This window comes from Simochromis diagramma, unplaced genomic scaffold (genome assembly GCF_900408965.1).
Source record: "Simochromis diagramma unplaced genomic scaffold, fSimDia1.1 OVJJ01000778.1, whole genome shotgun sequence".
In the NCBI taxonomy this organism is placed as follows: domain Eukaryota; kingdom Metazoa; phylum Chordata; class Actinopteri; order Cichliformes; family Cichlidae; genus Simochromis; species Simochromis diagramma.
This window is the reverse complement of record NW_024387438.1, coordinates 69,482-96,296: the sequence shown is the minus strand read 5'-3', so window position 1 is coordinate 96,296 and position 26,815 is coordinate 69,482. Positions and strand designations below refer to the sequence as shown.

Here is a 26,815-nt window from a genome sequence, read left to right as displayed (position 1 = left end):
TGTGCTTTGTGTTCGTAAAGCATGACGGTACTATACACGTGCACAGGTCTGTGAACTAGCAGCTCGCCATGAAATGAACCAAACTGTTCAGTCTGCTCCTTCTTCCTGTGTTTACTTTTGTTGCGCCCGCCCCCCACACACTTGGCCAATGAATGACGTGGTTTGTTGTGACGCACATAAACCAAAAACTAAGTTTAGAAACGCACCAGCTGATTCGGTCCAGAGGAAACCGGCTATAGATGTGAAAACACCCACCTGATCTATTCTACACAGTACCCGGCAAAATAAAAACGATACATCCATCATTTATTTATTCGTTTATTTATTTAAGATGTGCTCCTGCCTGTAACAAATCAAGGCAGCAGCATTAAAAACACGAACTTCTTTAACTCAAATCAGTCGAGTGCCAGAAAATATCGCAAACCAATAAAGCAGTAAAAGTGTCTTTAGATACAGGTAACACGTAACCAGACCTGGTGACCTGTGAGTAACCTGTGAGTCGCGGTTTCAGTTTTCTGGACGTTTGTGACGAAATGAAAGTGAAAGTAAAGTTTAGCCTGAAGTCTCGTTCGGCGGTCAGTGTCTGTGTGTGTCCAGTGTGTGTGTGAAGCAAGATGGAGGGATTCGAGTGTCCGCCTGTGACCGTGGAGGGGGACTGGACTCCGGCTCAGACCAAAGCCCTGAAGAACAAACTGCACATTTACTTCCAGAGCAAGAAGAAGTCGAGCGGAGGAGACTGCCGGGTGGAGGCGGAGGAAGGAGCCCCGAGGGCGGCCGTTTACTTCAGCTCACCGGAGGGTGAGTGCGCTTCATCGTGGTTCAGATAGTAAAATAAATCATTTAATAATTAAAAACACCGACAGACGGAGACCTGCGAGTGTAATGATGGAACAAACAGGTCTGAGAGTCTCACTGTGACGCAGAATGAAACACGTAATTCAAACAGCTGATCATAAAACGTGTGTGTGTGTGTGTGTGTGTGTGTGTGTGCGCTGTGATGTCAGTGAGAGAGCGAGTCCTCGCGAGGAAGAATCATGAGATCATCCTGGACAGTAAAACCATCCAGTTGCGGCTGAGCTCAGAAGCAGTAAGTCCAGTTTCGATGTTTCATGTGGATTTTTTTCCTCACTCAGAGCTTCCTGTTTGCTGCTCACTGTCACTGCTCTGGGTTCAGCTCTTTGGACCAAGCACCTTTAGGTTTTTATGACTCCATAAACTGAGCGCCTCCCTTTATACAAATATCACAGTTAGTTCTTTAAAAACAGAAACCTGTGAATAACTGTGACGTATGAACCAACAGTCTAACGTGTCTCCTCAGTGTTTGAATCATAAACATGCTGTTATGACCAGGGTGAGTCCAGCCTGCGTGGCAGGTTTTAGAGGCGTTTCCCTCGTGGTTATAAATCAGTCCCTGGGTGTGTGAAGCAGCAGAAGCAGGTTGGACTTTGAGTCTCAGCTGATATTTTCATATGTTTGCCCGTGCACTGTAATCGTGCCAACAATAACCAACCTGATGTCACATGGTCTTCAGGTTTGTCAGGCAGTGAAATCACCCATGAGGACAGAAAGTGTTCACCCTCTTCCTGATGTCACACTTTTGTCACACTTAAATGTTTCAGATCAGCAAACAAATGTAACAAAGATGACACAAGTAAACACAACATGCAGTCTCTAAACGAAGGAGGTGAGAACCACTGAGGCTGAACAGGTTGTTGCAGGTCGTGATGGCGGCGGCGAGTGCAGCTCGCCGTCTGCCAGGCCTGCTTGGATCAATGTTTATTCAGTGTTTGTTGCCACGGTGTTTCTGCCCTTCTGGTGTATGATATCTATGCTCTCTTTGATATCTGATCACCCACAAAACTTAGAGAGCGCGATCTGGATAACCTCAAGCCTTCTACCTTTCCTGATGATTTGGGTGTATTTTTATGGCGGTGCGATTGCTGGAGCTTGTGTGGAACCAGCCTGTCTTTCTGTTCGTCCAGGCCTACCTAACTCATCAGTGCTGTGTAGAGTAGTGGAGACGAGGACCCAAATACAGGATGAAACAGGCAGGTAGGAATGAATTGAGAAAAAGGAAGTGATCCTTTAGGCTGATCGTTGATACTCCAAAAGGCTAAACAAGGAGCCCAGAATGATAACAGGGAAGTATCAAGTTCCAGAAGACCTAAACTGGGAGACGTACTGGGAAGACAGATGCTCTGACTAAGGAGGACAAGGAGGGTGATTGTTTGGCTCTCAGTAATGCTGCATCACTAACAAACAAGACGTTTCTGCTGAAGGAACTCTTTGCGTTCAATGAACTGGATTTTATGTTCCTGACACAGACTTGGCGTGGTGCTGGTGACTCCGCCCTGTTCTTAGTACTTCTTCCTGCCTGTTAGTTTTCAGCTCCCCTCACCCTGCTGGCAGAGCTAAGACGCCAGTGCCTGTTCAAATCCAGTTTCCAGTGTCTTACCCGTTATCCAAATTTGCAGACATTTGTCATAAACTTCAACAGTCCTGTGCTGTGTGCTCTGATCTCCCACTCAACAACATTTAACACAGATTTCTTATAGATCAGATTTTCTGTCACTTCTCGAGCTGTGTGTGGGCATTAAAGGTACATCCTTAAATAATTCACTCATACTTGTCAGATAGTCGGTTCTGTGTCAGGACCATCTGTGTGTTGCACACAATTTAATCTGTTTCCTTTACTTGTCTTTTGTTTTCCAAACACAGAAAGAAAAGTGCTTCAGTTCAGTGAGGCTGAACTCTGCTGGCCGTTCATGAATATCGGCTCCCTGTTAGATTCAGAATTGAAACACCTGCTCCTCACATACAAGCTCTGTAATAACCAGGCCTCCTCAGAGGGGTTCATATGATTGTGTCAGTTGTGTCTGTAGGTCTTTGCCGTACTATGAAGAGCACTCTGAGGCGACTGTTTGATGCCATATTAATGTTATAACAAAGTTCAGTTTGTTTGCAGCAACAGAAAAAGTGTAATAACATTGGTATAAAACTCAAATTTATTTGAAAGTTAAAGTATAAGAAAGATATTTTTGTAATATTTGCAGATATGTAATATTACATATTTGTATCATATTCATGTATTTATACATATTAACCTCGTAATGAAGTTGCTTTTGCTATAAATATTTTTTCCAAAGTGCAGAACTGAAAAAACAGTCAGTTTGAATGTTCTTTTAAACGTGACTGTCGACATATTTTCCTCTTTGTTTCTTCTGTTGGTTTAAACCTTTGTTTTTGTTCTCAGAGCCCAACAAGCAGCGGCCGTGTCTCAGGTAAATCCTCCTCCTCAGTTTCTATCATCACTGAATTTTATTCATTTGTTTCAGCATCTTCTTCATGTGAAATAAGTGTGTGTTTGTGGCAATGAAGGAATATTTTACCAGACTTTATTCAAGCTGAAGCACATTCAGGTCAGATTGCTCTCTCGTGATTTTAATCTCAGATGAATCCAAATATGTTCCTGGTTAAATGATGATTCCTGCTCGTCTGGAGTAAAAGACTCAAATCAATTTAAACCAGTAAAATATAAGAAGTTCCACGTGGGCTTATTTTTAATAATCATATTTCAGATCTTAGTGCTCTGACCTCTCTGTGTTTCACTGTGTTCATGTCAGAATCATCGTCAGACTCAGAGACGCCTCAGGCTGAACCTGGAGCTGCTGCTGCCAGCAAAGAGGGTAAAAACAAAGTGATGAAGAATAAAGAGAACAGAGAACAAAACTACAGGAAGTTTGTATTTATACTTTATACAAAGTTGCATTAACTTGGCATTTGACACATTGACATTGAATTTTTTGACACAAACAATTTCAAAAGAATTTGTGGGAAAATGTAACCAGTTTAAAATCACACTGTTTTGTTTTTCTTGATGAAAATTGACGCTTATATATTTATCATAGTCCAGCTATTTTTTGTTAATGAGAAATATGAAAAATATGTTAAAATGTGAAACTTAAAATGAATTCCACTGAGTTACTCTGCAGTCATGCTTCTTTCACATTTCCACAGCAGTGAACTTTGACATGAACGTACAGAGTCACACAGTGTCTGACATTAAATGGTCTCATCATTGATTTTCTTTGGACTGCTGTGAGTGGACGGACAAAATATAACTGTGGAGTGTTCCAGTGTTCGCTGTACTAATTAAAGGGGTTTTGTGTGGATGAAACAGCCAGAGGAAAACATCTGTTAATGTAACGCACAGAGACAGAGAGGCGGGTGACACTGCTGTCCGTCAGGTCTTAGACCTCAGTGATGAGACGAGCTGCAGATGGACGGGACCTCCATCCTCCTGTCAGAGAGGAAAACTGAGTTCATTCGACACAATGGGAGAAGCTTTCTTTAAATAATGATGCTGTGTGTTTTCTGCATCCACAACATCCACCCTGATCCACACTGGACTGTGACAGCTCGTCATCACAGACGGGAAACCTTTCAGATTTATTTGATCATATATTCACATCAATCATGAAAGTTCACGCCTGCAGTGCATGTGTGAGAAGAGCTTCATTCTGTGAGCCGAAATTCAAGAACAAGAGTTTTTCCTTCATAAATTATTATAAATAAATACTTACTAGTGTTAAGGGCACACACCAGCGTTCGTCTCAACTAAACAAATAAATCAAAACATATGTGGTTCTTCTTCTTAGTCCAGTGTTTTTGGAGCCATTTTTCTTCACTGGTTCTATTTTGGATAAAGTATTTTGATTTTGCCTCTTGACGGTGCTTCATGTAAAGAAAGAGAAATGTCAGTAAAGTTTCAGGAATAACAGGTGAACAAAAGCCTCCTTCCCTCACTGCTCACAGACACTTTCTTTGATCAGGTTTGTGTGTTTCTCTCAGACTCAGAGTCGTCTCAGAGCTGTGCGGTGGTTTTGGAAAACGTCACAGACAACATGTCCATAGATCTGCTCTCCATGCTGGTGGAGAACATCTGCAGGTTGGATGAGAACGGCTACAGCATGGAGAGGATCCTGGAATCCAACAAAGCTGTGGTCACCTTCAGCAGCCCTGCAGGTAGGAAGCAGACACCTACCACCTGATTTGGTGACAGCGGGAAGGAACAACTCCCTTTTAACAGGAAGAATTTACATTCAAAATAAAATAATAATTAAAAAACTATTATTTATTTAAAATAATGAAGGATTTTAAACTTGGTTCTGGATTTAAACCCCACTGGTTCAAGAACTTTTTTGAGAAAAGGAAGTTGGAGATTGGAGCTAGGACAGCTGGGTCACTCGCCACTTTAAAGGCCAGGCGCCCATTAATTAAGTGCAGCCAGCAGCTTAGGTTAGCATAGCTATTGAAACCAGGATAAAGGCTCGTTCGGTTCATCCACAGCTTTTGGAACGTTAACCTTCGACAAATGACTCGCTTTAAGCTCACCTCTGACAGCCTGAGTACACATGTGGGTCCTGCAACAGTCGACACACTAACAGCACAAAATATTAACACATCTGTCTGCAATAAACGAGGATTATTAAATGTATAAAGTAGATCCAACAAAGATTGCCTTTATATTTGAAACAAGGACAAAGCCTGACATCATTATATAGACAACACTGTGTAATCCAGCTCTTCTCTCTCACCCTCTCACCTGTTTCAGTGTGAAAGGATTAATCTGGATTATTTTGCAGATGTGGAGAGATTCCTGTCTGTAAGTCAGACCAGCACAAAGATGAAGAAGCATGGACTGACCGCTCGGCCCCGAAAGGTAGCAACAAACATCCGAGTGGAGAGTCTTCCTCCGCCTGTGGTCAAAGGTACACACAGAAAGCAGTATATGCTGCACTTATTCTCTTTTGGCTCTTGACGAAGGCGGTCGCACTTTCTCCCCCTCCCCTCCCCTCCCTTATCTTTCCTGCTTGGCTTTCTCATGTCTCTGTCTAGTCTTGTCTACTTCTCTCTCTTTACCCTGGAAGAGTCTCACAGTCTGTTCTCTAAAACCTAAAAGAGGAATTATGGATTTGACACCCTCTTCTCGACAAGAAGCCTGGGTTCAGGAGAGCCGATTGAAGACGTCTATCTTTTCGGAACCATGATAACTGATCAGCGCTGGCTTGGCCCTGGCTTATCAAAGAATAAAGAAAGCGGAAACGGCTGTTCAAACCCCCACAAGGCTGCCCGCTGTGTTGATTGGAACGATGGAGTGAGCCGTGGCTTCTCAGAATGGGCTCATTAGATGCAGCACGGAGGACATATTGGAGAAGCTTGCGGCTGCTGTCAGTACTGAGACTCTGACAACATCTGACAACATCTTGGAGAGGCTGACGGCTGTCGTGAACACTCGTGCTCTGTGAGCAAACTGGATAACTTCTCGGTGTAGCTGGATAACATCGTGGAGAGGCTCACGCTCTCCAGTGGGAACGGTGAGAGACGAGTGATGGACATTAGATGACTGTAAAATTGACATGCAGCGGTTCGCACTAAAGAAAGAACACCACCGTTATTTAATGCGGCTACCATTTCGGCGCCAGCTGCGGTCTCAAGGGTGGAGCTGAACATAACAAATAATCTCTCCCCTGATAACAAACTGTGTTTAGACTCTTCGATCCAAACGCCCTCGTACACTTACCTCCGAGGCCGAGTCGGACGGCGGGTCAGGGCCCAGCGCTGGATGAATAGCTGCAAAATAGAATTATAACACCTATACAAGCAGCTGCACAAACAAAACAATAAGTGTCATAATTCTGTCATTTGATCACTTTTTCTCAGTTATAGCTGAATAAACTTCCTACTGTGTTGAGAAACAAATAACTCAAACGTGGGTGTGTGCTGACTGATGTTCACTGTTACTTAATCAAATAGCACTAAAACTCTGCTGCTAGTTCAAGCAAACAGCCCAGAATCTGCCGCCCTCACCCTGGAGGGGGCCCTGCACTTTACAGAAAAGAAATGCTGCTGACAGTAAAGTTTCAGGAATAACAGGTGAACAAAAGCCTCCTTCCCTCACTGCTCACAGACACTTTCTTTGATCAGGTTTGTGTGTTTCTCTCAGACTCAGAGTCGTCTCAGAGCTGTGCGGTGGTTTTGGAAAACGTCACAGACAACATGTCCATAGATCTGCTCTCCATGCTGGTGGAGAACATCTCTGGGTTGGATGAGAACGGCTACAGCATGGAGAGGATCCTGGAATCCAACAAAGCTGTGGTCACCTTCAGCAGCCCTGCAGGTAGGAAGCAGACAGCTAGACATTTCCACATACACAAACACAACGAGCCAGTACAAGGACAAACATCCAAAATCCCCTTTAGATTAACCTTTGAGTCTAATTTTAAACCTGACTTTATAAAAAATCACATATCTGATCTGGAAAAGTGTAGAGAAGCACAAACCACAAAACCACGTGATATGATTTGAATAATGAATCATTTTCATATAAATATTACTTTAAACTACACAAACATTGCATTCCATTTACTTTATATAGCATTAAGACTGTAAAATAATAATGCAGAGGAAACTCAAGAATCCGATAGCCACCTATGAGCAGCACTTTGGTGACAGTGGGAAGGAAAAACTCCCTTTTTACAGGAAGAAACCTCCAGCAGAAACAGGCTCAGGGAGGGGCGGGGCCATCTGCTGTGATTGGTTGGGGTGAGAGAAGGAAGACAGGATAAAGACATGCTGTGGAAGAGAGACAGAGGTTAATAACAGATATGATTCAATGCAGAGAGGTCTGTTAACACATAGTGAGTGAGAAAGGTGACTGGAAAGGAAAAACTCAATGCATCATGGGAATCCCCCGGCAGCCTACGTCTATTGCAGCATAACTAAGGGAGGATTCAGGGTCACCTGGTCCAGCCCTAACTATATGCTTTAGCAAAAAGGAAAGTTTGAAGCCTGATCTTGAAAGTAGAGATAGTGTCTGTCTCAGGACTCAGAAAGATAAAGCTTGATGCTGGATTTAAATCGTGCTATTTTAAGAACATTTGTAATAGAAACAAAAAGTAGATAACTGGTGATCTGTTGGGGTCATATGGCACTACGAGGTCTTTAGGATCAGACGGGGCCTGAGCTCGGTCACACTCAGCGGCCCTGCAGTGAGGATAACCTGCTTGACTTTACCTCGTACACAAACAAGTGAAGCACATGTTAAACAATTTTTACTTTGATATCAGTAATCATAAATAAATTGGTATCAGTAAAGTAAAAGAATGAAAAGATCCAAATACCTCTACAGACTCTTTGAGCAGAGGAACCTATCACTGCTCTCCTTTATCACCATTCTGTTTGCTGCCACTGATCCCAACATCTTTGTTGCTTTACATACAACATAATGTCGTCTACATACAAATTAAGATCACAGCATTGAGCATAATCAAGAACCTGAATGAATATTGTTTCCTTTGACCACAAGTAGTGAAAATATTAACTCTCTTAATCCTTGATTCAAATTTGAAACAGTGTCCATTAGAAAGAACACAGACAGCATAAAATGACAGCAGATCTGTCTCCAATAAAGCAGGATTATTAAATATAGAAAATAAATGTTTATTGACTCTACATTTAAAAAATAAAGAGGAAGCCTTCATTCATTCATAAGAACATTTCTAGATAATATGTTGCAGCCCAGCATTTCTCTCTCACCCTGTTTCAGTCTGAAAGGATTAATCTGGATTATTTTGCAGATGTGGAGAGATTCCTCTCTGTAAGTCAGACTAGCTCAAAGATGAAGAAGCAAGGACTGACCGCTCGGCCTCTGGAGGCAGCAACGAACATCCGAGTGGAGAGTCTTCCTCCGACTGTGGTGAAAGGTACATGTGCTCCTAAAAACCATAGACTGTATATAAAAGCCTCTGGATAATTAATACATTATTTTTAATAACCAGCAGGGGTGGACTCCTCTGGTTGAAAAAAGTTTACCAGAACATGAGCCTACTGCTCAATATAGCTGTTATGTTATATTCGATTTTAGGTTAGCATTTTACAGTGGCTTTATTTGTTGGGACAGTTTGAGCTTTGTCGCTTCCAATTTCACCTGAAATCAACACATGAAATCTAGAAAGGAGCTAATCAATACAACAAGAGGCATAGTTACTTATACAGATAATACACAAACAAGCTAAATATAAAAATAATTAATTTCTCCTCAATACAGGAAATGAACTCAGTGCATGAATGAGCTCATTCATCATTATAGCTGTGTACAGTGTAGCTTCCACACTTTTTGCCCCCTGCTGACCCAAATCCAAATGGTGCTGAGTGCTTTAAGGGGTCTCCCTGGAGCTGAGCTGGGCTTTGCCATTGCTACCACATGGCTGTTAAATCGATTCAACCCTAAATTTCTTTCTAACCTTTCGGAACAATAAGGACAATGTCAAGGCTCTGTGTGCGGGCAGATGGAGATGAGGATCCAGATGCAGGACTCTGAGACGGAATGTAACTGAAACTTCAGCTTTTATTGCTGGCACCAACACAAAAACAGAAACCAAGAACCCAAACAGGACCACAAAGGCTGGATCTGAGGGTACGACGCAACACCGAGCACGGGAAAACACAGGGCTAATATACACAGGGACGTAATCAGGGAATGGAAAACAGGAGGGAGACACAGCTGGGAGAAATTGGACTAACGAGACAGGGGAGCAGTAAAACGAATAAACAGAAACCTATAATTCTCATAATGGTCAACGATGTAAAAGAATCAAAATGCAATCCAAAATACAAAATTAAACCAAGACACGAGAAACTCGAAATACTGGGTCAAAACTGACCCAGAACCGTGACAGTACCCCACCTCCAAGGGCTGGCTCCTGACAGCCCTAAACAGAATAACGAACCAGAGCACCAGGCCAGGGTGGGCGGAGGGGGTCCAGGATGGAGGGACGGAAACAAAACAGAAAACAAGGAGCATGATTCCAGATCAGTCCATAAACAAGAAAACAGGTCAACACAAAACTAGATCCATCACGAGTCCACGAGAAAGTTCAGGGGGTCGACCCGAAGGTAGACAGCACGGGGCCAATCAGTTCAGGGGGCCAGCCACGTGGACCGCAATGGCGGCAACGCAGGCAAAACAAATCAGGAGGCCGGCCACGCAGAAGGCAGTGGCGGCAACAGAACAGGTCCGGAAGCCGGCAGTGATGACGACCTCGTTCTAATGGCGAAGACCTCGTTCTAATGGCGAAGACGTCCAACCAAAGGCCTGGAAAGTGGCCGGCAAAGGCGAGGTGGCTCAGGCCGAGCTGGGTCGGACGGCGGTGGACTGGCAGAGGCTGACACTGACGCTGGACCAGGCGAGGCTGAAGCGGAAACAGAGGCCGGACCCGGCGAAGCCGAAGCCGATGCAGAGGCTATAGACATTTTTCATTATATTGACAATGAAAAATTAGAAGTACTCAGATTTTTAATGCCAAAAACATTTCTGCTAAAATAACCAGATAACGAACTTTGAAAGTAATTTAACCTTCATGCATCTGTAAAGCTGTGCATTTCTGGCTTTTTTCTAGACATACTGGAGTTGTATTTTGAGAAGACTTGGACTCATCCCAAAAACATCATCATGATCCCAAAAGAAAAGGCTGCCATCATCACTTTCAGTGATCCTAAAGGTCTTTTTTTTGTTGATGTAAACCTATGCTGAACATATGCAGGCACCAGCTTGCTGTAGTAGTGGTGATTAATGTGAGGGCTTTGCCCACCAAGTTCTTTCACGTCTTTAACCCTAGAACACTATCGCTATAAATAGTAACACAATCACTAATGCCGGGTGATTTTTACCCGATATAATATAACCAATAAAAAGTAATCAAATATATCAAAATATGACAACACATGACAAATTAGAGTGGTCTTCTTTTACTTTCAACTGTGCTATGTCTAACAAAATGAAAAAAAAAAACCCCTCCTAAAACAAAATAATGACTCTGGAAAGCTGGTCTTTGGTCCACCCATTCCTGGGACATTTGAGACTTCCCTGGTGAAGGGCACAGGCTCCTCGACACGCAAACAGTTGCAGGAGAGAGAAATCATGTAAATGTATTTGCTTGGGTGTAAATCACCCAGCAATAGTGTTCTAGGGTTAAACAGAAACTGGTTCAGCAAACTTTGGAAACATTTTAGTGTTTAAACTTTCAGAATGGATTCTGTCCGACTAATAGTTGTCCTTACTGGAGCTAAGCAGCTGAGATGAAAACAACAAAAAACAAACCCAAGCGTTAGAACGCATCACTCCTGTACTTTGGTTATATAGTGCTTTCATTCACAAGGACGAGGTACGTCTGAGGCAGCTAGCTTCACATAGGAAATATTAGGTCAGCTTTTCCAGTTTTTTAAAGTGAACCTGAACTTAGAGGCAAAGAAATCAGTTATTACTAAAGTTAATAAAATAAAATAAAAAATGCTTTAGATTAATACCTGTTGTACTTAGAAGTAGTGTACAATGACTGAAACGGTTAGCTAACAGTGACTGAGAAACTGTAAAAAGTCTAGATCCAAATGTGTTTAACTGAAGTAATTTGAAGATGAAAAGTGTTGTAGAAAAATGATATTTGTCAGATCAAGAAGGTTCAGAACCGCAGAGTAACCACTTGTCTAACCTTTGCTTCTCTGCTTCTTGTTTGCTGCAGTTGTGGAAAAGATTTGCGTTAAAAAAGACCTTGAGTTGAAGTCTATCACAGTGAAGGCATATCCATACTACGAGTCACTGGGAACCGCCTTGTACAGCAAAGAACGCCCAACATGGAAGATGCCCGAGCCCTTCACAGAGCCTGTTCTCCACGTTATCTGGAAATTCCTTTTGGAGAAGAAACTATCAGAACACATCAATGATCAGATGCGTCCACACTTCTGCAGAGTGGATTTGAATGGCCCCGACGTGAAACTCAGCCCTGTGCCGGAGTTTTTGAGGCAGCAAGGTCTGACAGCAGAACATGTAGAAAACTGGATGAGTAAGGCCCAACATGCCTTCTGTTGCCTGATGTCTCAGTACAGAGCATTCAAATGTCACGTAAATGCACTTGGATGGAGAGCTGCAGAGAAAGATGTCCGTTCAGTTGTGAAGGAAGATGCCATCCTGGTGCTGGATGCATCACAAGGGGTTCTGACTGTTGCTGGCCGAGCTGATGATATAAAACGAATCAGGGCTCCTGTGGAGAAGATTCTTCTGAAAGCCATGAGTCACATTGAACGACAGACAAACAGCATCTCTGAGGAAATGATTTTGCCCCCTGCATGGTTCTACATCCTGAAGCAGGAGGGGCTCCAGACAGCTGCTCTGGACATTTCTCTTGAGATGAAACTCTCTTATGATGAAGGCACCCAGAAGTTGACCATTACAGGACTCACTGCAGAGGTCTTCAAGACTAAGTCATGGATCTCTGAGAAGATAATGAATATGAGTAAGAAACAACAGAATGTCCCCCCATGTCTTCTAGACTTTCTCAGAACATTGGATCCCATGGACATGTCCCAGGATCTGTTCACATCTCAAGGCATCAGTGCAGTCTACACCATCGACAACAAAGGGCTTCTCCTGTTTGGGAGTTCTGACAGAATCCTTGTTGATGCAGAAAGTAAGATGAAGGCTGCTTTGGCTCATCAGATTGTAGAAGTGGAAGACCAAAAAGTTCTAAAACTTCCCACCTGGGTCCACCTGAAGCAAAAGCTGCTGGATACCTACAACCTATCCAAGAAAAAAACGGTTGCCATTGAGATGCATCCAGAAAGAAGAAACAAAATAACAGTGGCGGGTTTTGTGAATCCAGTGAAAGAGGTCAGCCAGAGTCTGAGGGAGTTTATTGCAAGCAATTCACAAGTCCAAGAAACCCTTCATGTTGAATCCTGTGCTGTTGTTTCGTTCATTAAAAGGAAAAAATCAAAGGAGTGTTCCAGTATTGTTAAAGATAATCATGTATCAGTAAGGTTTTATGTACAGAAGCAGAGCATCAGCATCCTTGGTGCTCGTCTTCATGTCCAGAAAGCCAAATCCTGCTTTAGGGAACTGGCCAGTGCTCTCTTCACTGACACCTTAACTGTGGACAAGCCCGGAGCAAAGAAATACTTCCAAACCCAAGGAAAAATGTTACTGTCTACCTTAATGAATGACTTAAGATGTGTGGTCTTCCTTCGTCCAGAGATTGATGAAGAAGAAGAAGAAGCAGAGAATTATGAAGAAGAAACTAAGCTTTGTTATTGTGAAGTGCAGACCAACAGTGGAGTACTGATTTCTGTCAGTAAGGTGGACATCTGCAGCTTTGGTGTGGATGCTGTGGTCAATGCAGCTAATGAGGACTTAGACCACATTGGTGGCCTGGCTTTGGCACTGCTAAAGGCTGCAGGACCACAGCTGCAGAAAGAAAGCAGCGACTATGTCGCTAAAAATGGACGTCTACGTCCTGGAGACGCCATCATAACAGATGCCTACAACCTGCCTTGCAAACATGTTGTCCATGCAGTTGGTCCACGATTCTCTGACTTTGACAGGAAGACAGCAGTGTCACGCCTGAAGACTGCAGTTAGAGAAAGTCTGAGACAAGCAGAGATGGCCAACTGCTCCAGCGTTGCACTGCCAGCGATCAGCTCGGGCATCTTTGGTTTCCCTGTTGACCTCTGTGCTGAGACCATAGCCCAGGCAGTTCGGGAGTACTGTGACAGCCCACAAGGTCTGAGATCATTAACTGAGATTCACCTGGTGGACAACAATGATAGCACCATCAGAGTCATGGCCACAGCTGTGAGCAAGGAGTTCTCAGACCTCGGACCTACCATGACCATCCCACAGCAAGCAGGCGGGAAACGAACAGGAGCTTCAGGGTAATTTTTTTTAACCATTTTTAATAATGAACTTTTACTGTAAACATCTTAACATTGATACTCATCAAGCTCATGATCACAGGTAACAATATCCAGCTCCATGTAACGTCCTTATTTGGATTTTGTCTGTTGTATAACTGTATAAGCACTTCTGTATACCTGACAGCATGGAGGTAATCTATATCCACAATCCCCCAAAATAAAACTATTTCTTTAAATCTTTTCAGTAAACTTTGTTGATGCTGAGCTAGTTGAGAAAGATTATATCAATTTATTGGTCAGATTTATGGTTTATGGCTTCCTAAGCCACAAAGATGGCTGAGCAGCTATTATTAACTTTAAATGGCTGCTTAAGTATTCAGTCAAATTGGAGTCATTTGGAAAGTATTTAAAATTGTCATTACTTCCTAGTGGACATAAGCGGGGTCGAGGCAGAGGCAGAGGTCAGAACCAATCACATGATGCCAGCTGGTGTAATGAAAAACGAGAAGAAGGAAGAGGCGGTGGAAGAGGAGGTGGAAGGGGAGGAAATCATCACGGTAACAGGGGAGGCCTGAGCCCCAAGCAACAAATCAGCCATAGAGAGCATGGAGGGTAAGGTGGTTCCCCTTCTATTTCTTTGGTTTTATCACACTCTTGATGACCTCATGTCCATGAGGCCTCTTTGATATCATCAGTCCTGTTATCTGATTGGATGCAGGTTGGAGCAGACCACAGCTGAGGGGCTGAAGATCATTTTATGTAAGGGAAACATTCAGGACCAGACTGTGAGTACCTGTGCTGTCATTTGGATCATAGTTTAGAGGATTCTGTAAATGGTCACGTAATTACAACATGAAGGGATAGATTTGGCTTACACGCATCTTTAAACCAGGATTAAAAGTAAATTCTGGTTTATGCAGTTGTTTTTTTTCAATCTGTCGCTGTCTTTTCATGTTTTTGTGGAGTTTCTGTTCTGCTGAACACCACAACAGTGTTCACCACAGGGCCAAATGAGCTTACTACATAAATTCATTGAATGCTGAGTTTACAAAGGAATGCTCATCAAAGACTTTTGTGCATTAGTGCATTGATAAATACAGCACATTCAAACATCCACTGATTCCAATTTGAAAGCTGCTTTATGTTTTTAATTGACTAGTGTGAAGGTGTCACATGTTTCAAACACGACTCAAACTTTGCTCATTTAACTATAATTTGATTAACATGTCAAAATGCCTGGATACATTTCCTGGTCTTTCTATATCAGGTGGGCAAAACGATCAGCCAAAAATAACATATTAATTAAGAACAAAGCTACACACCTTTATCAGCAGGAACAACGAAGGCACATACAAATCTGATCACATAATTAAGAATTTATACTGCAATATTTTTATGGAAGACTGTACAGTTTGTGTATTTTATATACTGCAGTTTGCAGACATTTAGTGTCTCGGCCTTTTTAATGCAAAAATAATGAGATATTTTTGATTTTTTACTTAAAACTGACTTTCATTTACCAAGCTTTTTGTGATTTTACTTTTGTTCCACAGACTGACGTCATCGTCAACACCATCTCAAAGGACATGAAACTGAACCAGGGAGCTGTGTCCAAAGCCATCCTATCAGCAGCTGGAAGCAGGCTGCAGGACGCCATCTACTCTGAAGTCAGAAGGAACACGCTGCGATACGGTGATGTTGTCGTCACTGACGGCTACAACCTCACGTGCCAGAAAGTCTTTCATGCTGTTTGTCCTTTCTGGGACAAAGGAGGCGGCCAGGCAGAGGAGGTGAGGCTTAATAAAGGTTGGACACTGTAAACATGAAGGACCCAGGATACACAGTTTAGCTTTCCAGCTGCTGGTCGCACACACACCAGCTCTGGGTCCTGATGCCACTGAAATAAGGAGAGCGTGAATAGTCTATTAGGCTCAGCTGCCCTGTCAGCCTGCTGGGCACTGCCCCCTGAGCCCACTGCACCACCCTACCCTCTCCCAGCCTATCACCCCTTTGGACCACCATGAACTTAAATGACTGTGGACAAATGCCACTGGGTTATCTGGGCGTTGGCATCTTTCATGTGGTGGAGCCATTGCAGCTGGGCGTGGTCTGAGCAGAGGGTGAATAAGTGTCCCAGGATGCAATAACAAAGAGAGCTGACTGCCCACTGGATTGCCAGACACTCTTTCTCCACCATGCTGTACCTGGCCTCCCTCTCCGACAGCCTCCGACTGATGTAGACTACAGGGCAGTCAACCCGCCTTACCTGCTGTGACAAAACTGCCCCCATCCCTCTGTTTGAGACATCCATCTACAGAACGAAAGGGAAGTAGAAGTTACATGTGTGAGACAGGGGCTCCCACAAAGAACCTTTTTAAACCACACAAAAGCCGCCTTGATCTGCTCCATCCACTGGACCAGATCTGGGGCACCATTTTGGTCAAGGGGCTGGTCAGGTTTGCAAAGTTTGGAACAAGACGGTCTTAATAACCAGCCAGTTCCAAGAACCACCATCTAAGGGGCGCATCTGTCCACCTCCCAAGTGGTACCCGATATACTCTACCTCTCTCCCTCAAACCACACACTTCTTTGGGTTGGCCATGAGCCCCACCTGGCTCAGGGACTCCAGGACTGTGGCCACCCGCTGCACATGCTCTGCCCAGGTGTCACTCTGAATGATAGCGTCATCCAAGTAGGCAGCAGGCATAAGCAGCACCTGGTCCATGAGGCGTGAGGCCAGCGCTCCGAACAAGCCGAACAGAAGTGTAACAAATTGGTGGAATTTTGCACCTCCAACTCATCTCTCTTCTTCACCAGGCTCACCAGAGAAGCCTCTCTCCATGCTTTGAGGAGGTTGAGGTGATATACAAGTGTGGTTCCTCCCCTGTCTGACCATACCACCTCATAGTCTATGTCCCCCACCTACCGTGTGACCACAAAGGGTCCTTGCCAGTTGGCAAGTAATTTTGAGCTAGAAGACGGGAGTAATACAAGCACTTTATGTCCAGTCCAGGGAAAATGAGTCTAGCCCCTCTGTTGTGCAGGTGCTGTTGACGTTGCTGGACCTGGGACAAATTTTGCTGTGATAACCTTCCCAATGTGTGCAGTTTTGCTCTCAGGTCCAGAACATATTGAATTTCAATTATAGCTGGGCGCCGACCTTCCTTCCAGTTTCCTTTAATCAGGTCCAACACCCCCGCGGCTTTATGCCAAACAGTAACTCAAAGGGAGACGATCCTGTGGGGGTCTCGGGATTGTCTGTTGTTTGCAGTGCACTTCACGCCCTGCAAACAACAGAAGGTCCAACCAGCAATCCCAATTGCATTCATCCTCGTGAATGAACGTATGAATCATGGACTTTAAGTCTTATTGAGCTGCAACAGCCCACCAGTCTGAAGGCGACAGATGCCATCCAAACAGACTTAATGCCCAATAATTTCTAAAGCTCTTTGAGTGTGTGAGACATGAATGACGTGTCCTGGTCAGTCAGTATCTCTTTCGAATTTTGTCTGAGATGCTTGTGAGATGACCAGAAACACCACGTTCTGTGCAGAACTGGTGCACAGCGGCACAGCTTTGGGATATCACGCTGCATAATCTACCAGAATTATTACAAAGCAATATCCGCATGCATGCCAGTGAAACGGGGCGATCGTGGTTGAAGAGTTGGGTGTTCGTCTTGTAATTGGAAGGTTGCCGGTTTGAGCCCCGGCTCGGACAGTCTCGGTCGTTGTGTCCTTGGGCAAGACACTTCACCTGCCGCCTACTGGTGTTGGCCAGAAGGGCGGATGGTGCGATATGGCAGCCTAGCTTCTGTCAGTCTGCCCCAGGGCAGCTGTGGCTACACCTGTAGCTGCCTCCACCAGTGTGTGAACGTGAGAGTGAATGAATAGTGGAATTGCGCTTTGAGGGGTCTATTTAAATGCAATCCATTATTATTAAATGGCCTGATGAGGTCCATGCCAATGCGCTCAAACAGGACCTCCATTAATGGTCTCGGGCGCAAAGGTGCTTTTGGAATTGCTGGCTACTTAACTCCTCCGAGAGGAGGGGGGTTCAGGGCAAGTTCAGGGCAGCCGTCTGAGCTTCCCCTGGAACATTTTCAGGAATGCCTGGGAGTCATTGCCTGGCCCCATCCGGTGCAGCTTTATCCTGCAGCTTCTCCAGCCGGACGTGATGCATCGCCACCTGCTTCTTGTGCATCACAGCAAGCTAAACCATCATCTGGCCAGTTGTGTGGGTTGTGGGTCCGACATGCCCAACTAGGTTTTGTACCAGTGCAAACGTGAAAGAACCAGGACACACAGTTTTGGGCAGTGAAACGTGTTCATTTGTAACTCATTGCAGGTTCTCCCGCTGGTCACACAGCAACTCCAGATGCTGTTGTCACTGAACTAAGGAGCATGATTAGTCTGTTAGGCTCAGCTGCCCCGTCAGCCTACCGAGTACTGCCCCTGAGCCCACTGCACCACCCCACCTCTGCAGAGGAACTGCAGACCACACCCCAGCACAAACACTTAAAGTGTGTCCCACAGACATCTGCATTTCTTCTGCAGAAAGCCGTTTCTATTCTCTTTTCTTTTCTTAAACTCTATTATTCTTATAAGCCCCAGCATGTGTGAGATGCTAACATAGCACTTCTCTGCTCTACCTGAGAACTCCAGATTCTTTCTACAAGCCTCGCACATTCATCCGATCACTGTTTTCTATCCCCAAACGCTTTTTTACCATCATTCATGCACTCGTCCACTGAGGGATGCATCAGGAGAAACTCTGCGCCCCTCACCACCACTGAAAACTCCACTTTTGTTCCTGGTCGTTCACATACCATACTGTGTATCTTGCCCAGTCACTGAAGTCCAGCTTCACTTTGTCTTATCTCTGTTTGTCAGGAGTTAACGTCCATCATCAGATACTGTCTGGAGGAGGCTGAGAAACGTCAGATGGCATCGTTGTCCTTCCCAGCCATCGGGACAGGAAACCTGAGCTTCCCCAGAGCCCTGGTGTCCAAACTCCTGCTGAGAGAGATCCGCTCGTACAGCAGCAGCAGAAACCCTCGCTGTCTGAGAGAGGTGGTCATCGTCGTTCACCCCAGTGATAGCCAAACCGTGGATGTGAGTTTGTGACTCTCTGATAGGAGCTGTTTAAGTGCTTATCATGTTCTGACAGTGAGCACTAGAGACGAGCAAACCCACAACAAACGCATGGACACATAATGTGCAGGCAGACACTGATCAGTCACACTGTCACCTAGCTTAGCACACAAACTGGAACAAGTGAAGCTGCTTGTGGCTACAGGTAGCAAAAACCACACTGAGTGGTGATACACACTGTTAGTACAGTGGTCCCTTGCTATAATGCGCTTCACCTTAAGCCGCCCGTGGATTTTTTTTGTGTGCAATTTTGCATGTTTCCTGTTTTTTGGGTTTTTTTTTTTTTTTTTTTTACAGCGCATTGTGTTCTGCATCCTCATCGGCTGTAGACCATTGTCGGTGTCTCCTGTACAGTACAGAATGTGTTCAGCTTGTCAAATTTACAGCAGTGTGACTCTGAAGTGCTGTACTCTCAGTGTTGGGAAGGTTACTTTTAAAATGTATTCCACTGCAGATCACAGAATACATGCCGAACAATGTATTTTGTAACGTATTGTGTTACGTTACTCAGTGAGAGTAACGTATTCTGAATACCTTGGATTACTTAATATGGTATCACAACTACATGAATGTCCTATTGCTGTGTGATTTATTACTATTACTGAAGGCTACTCTCCACACCAACACCAACTAGATGTTTAAATCTTAATATAAATGAGTAACAGTAGGTTCTAGGTTCTAGGTTCTTTATTATTTGTCACATGCATAGTGTACAAGTATAACACACAGTGAAATGTAGCCTGACACGCTCCTCGACATGTGCAAAAATTGGGGGGGGTGTAGAGGAAGAACATTATATATATATATATACACATATAGTATATACACTGGGTGAATGTGCAGTAGTAGCAGCAAGCAGGTGAATTCTGTACATTAATATGAATAGACATCTGACTATTTTACAGGATAGACAATATAAACATATTTAAAATTAAAGGAATTGAAATGTACATTGTGTGGACATTAGGTAAGGCTGCACTTTTTGCAGTGATCTCGTATAGAAACTATTCGGCGCGTATATAAAACAGGTCCGCGGCTCCGAACCGTAGTACAGGGACCTCTGGCTGATACGTCGGGTTCATGTCGGGCTCGTAGCTGAAAACTAGCTTTAATTTGTTGTCTGGGTCGACTTTGTTAGCAAGAGACAGAGAGAGGCGTTGAAAGGCTCCAACGGAGCTTATTGTTTCAGAGGAAAACACGAACACAGCGTACAGTCGAGTCTTAACAGCTGGGCTCGTCAGGCTCTCTGTTTGTCTGCAGTGGTTATTATTATATTTACATGCTTCCAGCTCCCGTTTCTGCTCGGTGACAATGGTACTTTCTTAAGTACACCATTAAGCAGTCAATGCTTTTTATTTCTTAGGTAATGACATTAGCAGAATCATGTTTTGTCAGCAGTGTCAAGCATACAAGCAGTTGATTTCATTAGAGCTGTATGAGAATATATTTGATGCTGCTTCAGGAGGAACAAACCTATGATGTAAACTTAGCAACAAAAGACAATAAAAACTGAAAAATCAAACACAACAAAGATTAAATCAGACTACATTACATAATCTCATTAACATGTAATTAAAACCACCTTCAGGTTTAAAATGATGAAACATTAAATTGTATTTTTTCTCTGCACTGAGCTGCAGTTACAGCAGCTTCATCAGTGCTGAGAAAACAAAAAATCACCAGCATGAACGTAACACATGAAATATATTATCAGTGTTTCACCAGAGAGTTCACCGGTCAGAGGAACGTCCAACATGAAGCACGTGGTTTTCATGAGGTACCAGCTCAACAGGCTGTCGACCAATCACAGCACTCCTCAGGTAAGAACCATCAGAACTACAAAGAGCAGAATCCTGTTTAACCTGATGTTCACGGGTTATTTAGTCTTAATGTAGCAGGACAGAGATTGGCCAGGACAAACTGAGGATGTTTTAGTTTCACTAAGTGGCCTGATGTGACCATCAGTGACAATTCATGTCATTAAAGATGTATGCGAGCCTAGTTTAACCAGCAGGTGTTGCTGTTGAGCTTTATGTTAAACACATTGGCCAGAAGAGAGTAAACACTGTGTGAATGTTGGTGGGTGGACAGTTATTAAAAGGTCTTATTTTAATGCCTTTAGTGTAGTTTTAGAAATAAACCTGTAGGAGGCGACGTCGTGCTTTGCTCATTGGCACATTAACTTTACAGGTCCTGGGTTCAGACCTGCAGCTCTGTCTGTTCCCGTTTAATTATATGGAAGAGTTGGTCAACTGTGGATTTTTAAATAGGTGTGAGTGTGAAAAAGTGAGCGTTATAAAAGAAACTGTGTGTGTGTGTGTGTGTGTGTGTGCGCCTACATTTCTCTGTCCCAGTCTTGTCCACCTCCCTCAATGTGTACCAGATGCAGATCGATCAACTCACCTTTGAGGCATCATCAGGTGACATTACCAAGGAAGCCAGTGATGTCATTGTCAATTCCTCCAATCAGAGCTTTAACCTTAAAGCAGGTGAGTGTTGACTTTATATTTGTGGCTACAACAGTTAAGACACTGAGTAGGACCTTCCTTCAGGGTGCTGTGCAGTATCTGTGCCGTTCCTAAGACTGATCTGAGATGTTGTTCCTGGGATCTGCTGGAGCCACTCGCCCAGGTTGATAGTCGCCGCACCGAGTGATTTACCACATCTTCTCGAGCTCTTCTCTGAGCCCTTGGTACTTCTGCAGCTTCTCATTCTTCCTGATGGTGCTGTCACTCGGTGTAGCTACATTCCTACAGCTGTCTTCGTCTGCTTGTCCACCTCTGCTGTCTGGTGCTTTAGAGCACTCAGGGCAGTGCCCGTCACACTGGGCTGGAGGCTCCAGCAGATTCCAGAGCAGCGCAGTCCTAGGAACAAACCAAAAATCAAAAATACTGATGAAGACCGCCTTCAGGGCGGGTAGAGAATTATTATTTTTAAAATATGCACATATAAAGAGAACGAGACAGAGGTAACTGTGAAATGTAACTCTGTGAAAATAAACGTGTTTTTTCTGTGTAACAAAATCTGACTAACTGCACCTGTTGCTCTCCTCTTATTGCTTCTCAGGAGTGTCCAAGGCAATCTTAGACGGTGCTGGAGTAACAGTTGAGCAGGAGTGCGCTCAGCTTGGTGTGTACATGAAGCTCCAGCCTTTTTACTTCATTTTTAGACTCACTATGCTTCACACTTCTCATAAAGCTGTTTCCTCCCTGCAGTGAGTTCCACGGCTCAGCCTCCTCCAATGATCCTGACATCAGCCGGGCAGCTGCCCAGCAGGAACATCGTCCACGTCGTCGGCCAGAACGACCCTGCAAGCATTAAAAACACGGTTTACTCGGTGCTGAAGGTCTGTGAGGAGAACAAGTTCAGCTCTGTCGCCTTCCCAGCCCTGGGAACAGGTCTGTACATGATGCACACAGCTGTGCGTCCCAGTGTATCGGGCTTTGCAGCAGCTTTCCAGATGTTGCCATCTGCGCTCTCTCCCCTCTCAGCAAATAGTGAGAGCACGACTAGTCGAGTGGACTCAGTTGCCCTGCCAGCCTCCCTGCACCACCCCTCCCCTGCAGCAGAGCCACAGGCTACACCTCCATCACAACTCGGTTCACTGTGCAGCAATGCGAAGCATCCTTACTTCACTCCACTCTTACAAACCTGAGTTTGTGCCACTAAAATGTCTTTAATACAAAGTTGAAACACAGCTCCATTCTACCGACTCTGTGTGATGTCCGATTACAGCGATGTGTGATTAGAGCAGCTAACTGTCCGGTGGATTCACTGCTGCGAGGTAGTTTCCATCTCTGCTGCTCCTCCATGCTCGCTCATCTCAGTCACATTAGTGCTTTTTCCAACAGTGCAAACGACTCTGAGGTGGACTGTTGGTGCTCCGTGTTCTAACTGATTTATTTCTATGTTTTTCAGACAGTATGGTTCATTTGTCCAGCTCTTTCTCTTGGCACTGTATTGAAATGAAACTCATATTCTGAATCTAACAAGCTGTCGTCCTTTCATCATCATCATCATTATCATTGCTTGGTCCTTGTCTGCCCATCAGGTCAGGGAGGGGCCAGCCCTTCAGAGGTGGCTGAGGCCATGGTGGATGCAGTGGTGCAGTTTGTGAAGAGGAAACAGCCGAGGTTTGTTCGGAGTGTGAAGATCCTGATCTTCCAGACGGCCATGCTGAAACATTTCCACATGAGCATGAAGAAGAGACAGGAAGAGAGGGTGGAGGAGAAGACTGTCGTTAGCAAAACTGAAGGTATTACATTGTTTTTTAATCTGTTAACAATAAATCACATTCAGGCTGATGCACTTTTTTACATCAGCTCTTCTTTGAACAAAACTGTCAGTGATGAAGATCTAAGAACAGAAACTGCTGCAGTGTCTTAAATATATTATATTTTACTATTCTCAATTAAAATATGGTTTATATGTTTTTTTTTAAGTATAGTGTTTTTGTGGATTTTTCGCACATTGTTTTATGGAGATTGGACTCTATGTGACATTCACAGATCTCTTTGCTATAATACAACAGTTATTTTGAGCTGTTTTAGACTAACTTTGTCTTTTGGGCTCGCAGCAGAGCAGCCAATCACTGCTGACTTAGTCCTGGAGAGGGAGGAGTTTAAGCCCGCAGTGTTTCAGCTGTGTGCCGATGACCACAAGGTACAAATTCATTCATGTTATGTTTCCATTCATATTTATTTATTTTACAGGAAGTCTGCTTTCTAGACAGAGGTCAGTGCATTTTAGGACGAACCCTTTCTTTAAATAGTCTTTTTACTTTAATAGTCAGGCATAAATATATTATTACACACAGTCGCTTCCTGTTAATAATATTGATCTCAGATCTTCCTACATGTGTAATGCAGAGCTCGAGGCTAGTTTAGCATAAATAACAAAGCAGCAGAGAAATAGATTTCCTTGTTTGGTCGAAAGTTCAGAAAACATTGTTAGAGAATGAATCCACATTTCCTTCAGAGTTCAGCTTCATCAAGTCTTTCATCACAGTGAGGTTTACTACCATCGTAAATATAGATCAAAGGAAAAATCTCTGCTTCTAACTGAGCAACCAATACTATATTCAGAGACACCATGTTGAAGTAACTGCTGGTCTGTATACGTGTTGCTCACGAAGATATAATTTCAGTGCACTCAGTAGAATAAAAATAAAATTATTGTCTTTAAATCTCCGTTATTAACATACATTTGTCTGATGCTGCAGGCAGCGAGTCAGGCCAAGAAGATGATTATTGAGCAGATTCGGACTGAGCAGGCACAGAAAACCATCTCTGACCCCTGCATTAGTCAGCTGTCACAGGCTGACATGGAAAAGCTGAAGGCTCTGCAGAGAGAACTGACGGTCAGCATCCGCCTGGACAAAGGAGCAGAGGACCAGGACCCGGAGATCCACCTGGAGGGTCTGACCAGGGATGTCTACACTGCTGAGTCTGCAGTCAGGTCAGAAAACAGGAAAGCCACATAAACCATTGACATGTAATAATTCTTAGGTTTAACATGTTACATGTTAAAGTATTGCTTTACCTTTTTATTTGATGACCATCAGGGACATCATCCGTAAGGTGGAGCGGGCGGAGGCCTTGATGAAAAAGGCCTTGGAGATGAGTGAACTGGTGGAATGGCGATTTAAGGACCATAATGGGTCAATGGTGGCCTTTGACATGAACACCAACCTCACCCTCGAGGAAGCTTTCAAGACCAAACAAAAAGCAAAGATCAAGATCAACAATGACGCGTACACCGCCGACCCAGCGCGTGAAAAAGCAGTTTCAGCAAATGGACATAATGATGTGGAGCTCCATCGAAAAGACCTGAAAGGTGAGTCATTAATGTGCACGTAGTCCTCATTTAACCTGCTGGAAGAACACAGAACAACGTGTCCAGCGTTTTGCATTGGACCAAGAAAAGGCTGAAAAGTTTCACTGGTGAGTTTTTACTTTTTGTTCTGCAGGTACCAGCGCTCTGCCTTTGCCTTCATGTTGGGAGGACATGAAGGACGACCTGCTGAAGTTGTTTGCTGTGGCTCCAGCATCTAATGAATACAACGATGTGGAGAAGGAACTGACGAAGACCGGACTCAGCCTCAACATCATCAGTGTATGTTCAGTCATAAATACACAGACCAGGCTGTATGATGTACACAGAAGTATTCTATATTTTTTATATAATTGAAAACAAAAGGAGAGTAAATTAGTTCCCAAGTCTCAGCTTTAACTTCAGTTGGTTTGGCATAAACTGTAGTGTTGGATCTAGACATGTGACATCACCCATTCCCAGTTTGAAGCCTTGACTTTGCCACCTTGGATCATTTCTAGCCAGCAGAATATAAATGTTGAATAAATTATAAATACTTTGTCAACAATCATTAGAGAGCAGACACAGAGGTAAGAAGGACAGTTATTGTACTTCGATGAAAATCACCAACATGATGTGTTTGGATTACGTCGGCAGATCGAACGAGTCCAAAATCCATCACTGTGGCAGAACTACCAGATCATGAAGAAACAAATGGAGGTGAAGAATAAACACACAAACAATGAACTGCTTCTGTTTCACGGCACCACTGACACCTCCATTGATCTGATCAACAAACAAGGCTTCAACCGCAGCTACGCAGGAAAAAATGGTAAAGCCATCACACACGGTACACACATACAAGGGTAGAATATTTCAACACTAGTTTAAGTTAATTAGTTATTCAGTTAATTTGTTCACTCTGTCTGCAGCTGCGATGTACGGCAATGGCTCTTACTTTGCTGTGGACCCTTCATATTCAGCAGGAAACTACGCCACGCCCGACACCAGCGGACACAAGCGCATGTACCAGGCCAGAGTTCTAGTTGGAGACTACGCCCAAGGACAACAAGGCATGATCACCCCTCCTCCTAAATCCGGGAGTGCCTCAGACCTGTATGACAGCGTCACAAATGACGCTGCTTATCCAATCATGTTTGTGGTCTTCAATGATATCCAGGCCTACCCAGAATACCTCATCACATTTACATGAAGTGGCACACTCCCAGTCTATCAACTCTGTCAGATAATATAAAATACTGTACGTCTTTGAAGGGGGCGCTGTTGCTTTCATTTTTCCTGCTGCAGGTGTCACTTTGTACTTTAAACCTAATCAAATGCAGTTTGAAGGAGCATTAAAGTAACAATACAACAATCAGTGAGTGTCTTGTTGGTTATTTCATACACGCTTCATGTTGATAATGTTATGTTTGAGTTTACAGATCATGTTGTGAATTAGTCACTTGAGCTTTGACTGGATACATTTAATAATAATGAGTTCAGATGTTGCTTTGGTCATGGAAGGACATTCCCCTTCATCAGAGGACTGAGGATGTCCACAGTGATCATTTTCTGAGTTCCACTGAGCACTACTGTGAAGTTAATATACGTCTAAATTATTGTTTATTGCTCAGTCTTCTCAAACCTCAAAATACTTTAAAATTAACAAAGAACTAGAGCTGTTCTTGACTAGATTCTGATACAAGTCAGAATGTGAAATCCCACATTGGTAAATAATCCTTCCAAGTTCAAAGTTGAGCCAAACCTCATGGATGACAACATTTTCATCCAGACCTGTGAAAAACTGAGTGAAGAATCCTGAAAACAAACAAAAAGGCCAAACCAGTCAAAAATGTAATTTGTATAATACTTCAGCTTTTGGCCTCATGTGATGACATCCATCGGATTGAAGGCTAACTGTGTATTTATGCTTCAGCAGCAAACCTGTACCTTCCACTATAAACACTATAGTGTTGTAGTGAAACATTATAAATAATCCTATAGTAATAACTCGTCTGAACACTACGATGTAACCTGACATGCCACCATATTATTGTAGCGTCTACCTTACAATATACAGCACCTGTTGTTGTGAGTTGGTGCTG

The 26,815-nt window shown here is 43.7% G+C and overlaps 1 protein-coding gene and 1 long non-coding RNA gene across 5 annotated transcripts; one reads left to right on the top strand and one right to left on the bottom strand.

Annotated features, from left to right (window-relative positions):
* Positions 1–301: 301 nt before the first annotated feature.
* LOC120722443 (protein mono-ADP-ribosyltransferase PARP14-like) lies at positions 302–26,088 on the top strand. 4 transcript variants are annotated; one of them, XM_040013438.1, is made up of 25 exons: positions 302–798; positions 1,005–1,087; positions 3,254–3,281; positions 3,624–3,686; positions 4,852–5,025; positions 5,646–5,771; positions 7,007–7,180; positions 8,640–8,765; positions 10,461–10,562; positions 11,580–13,764; positions 14,176–14,358; positions 14,465–14,531; positions 15,300–15,536; positions 18,639–18,860; positions 20,614–20,719; positions 21,254–21,388; positions 21,966–22,028; positions 22,115–22,297; positions 22,951–23,154; positions 23,479–23,561; positions 24,121–24,356; positions 24,463–24,734; positions 24,868–25,013; positions 25,368–25,542; positions 25,643–26,088. In XM_040013438.1, the coding sequence occupies exons 1-25, from the start codon at positions 615–617 to the stop codon at positions 25,921–25,923; spliced, it is 5,838 nt and encodes a 1,945-aa protein (XP_039869372.1). In that variant the 5' UTR covers positions 302–614; the 3' UTR covers positions 25,924–26,088. The 4 variants fall into 4 exon arrangements, with proteins under 4 accessions (XP_039869372.1, XP_039869373.1, XP_039869371.1 ...); XM_040013437.1 differs by having other exon boundaries at positions 304–798; positions 23,476–23,561; XM_040013439.1 differs by lacking the exons at positions 5,646–5,771; positions 7,007–7,180 and having other exon boundaries at positions 303–798; positions 23,476–23,561.
* On the bottom strand, positions 10,572–11,584 carry LOC120722448. Its single transcript, XR_005693464.1, has 2 exons — positions 11,039–11,584; positions 10,572–10,675 (listed from the first exon to the last, which is right to left on the bottom strand). It is a non-coding gene; the product is annotated as an uncharacterized LOC120722448 (long non-coding RNA).
* Positions 26,089–26,815: the final 727 nt, after the last annotated feature.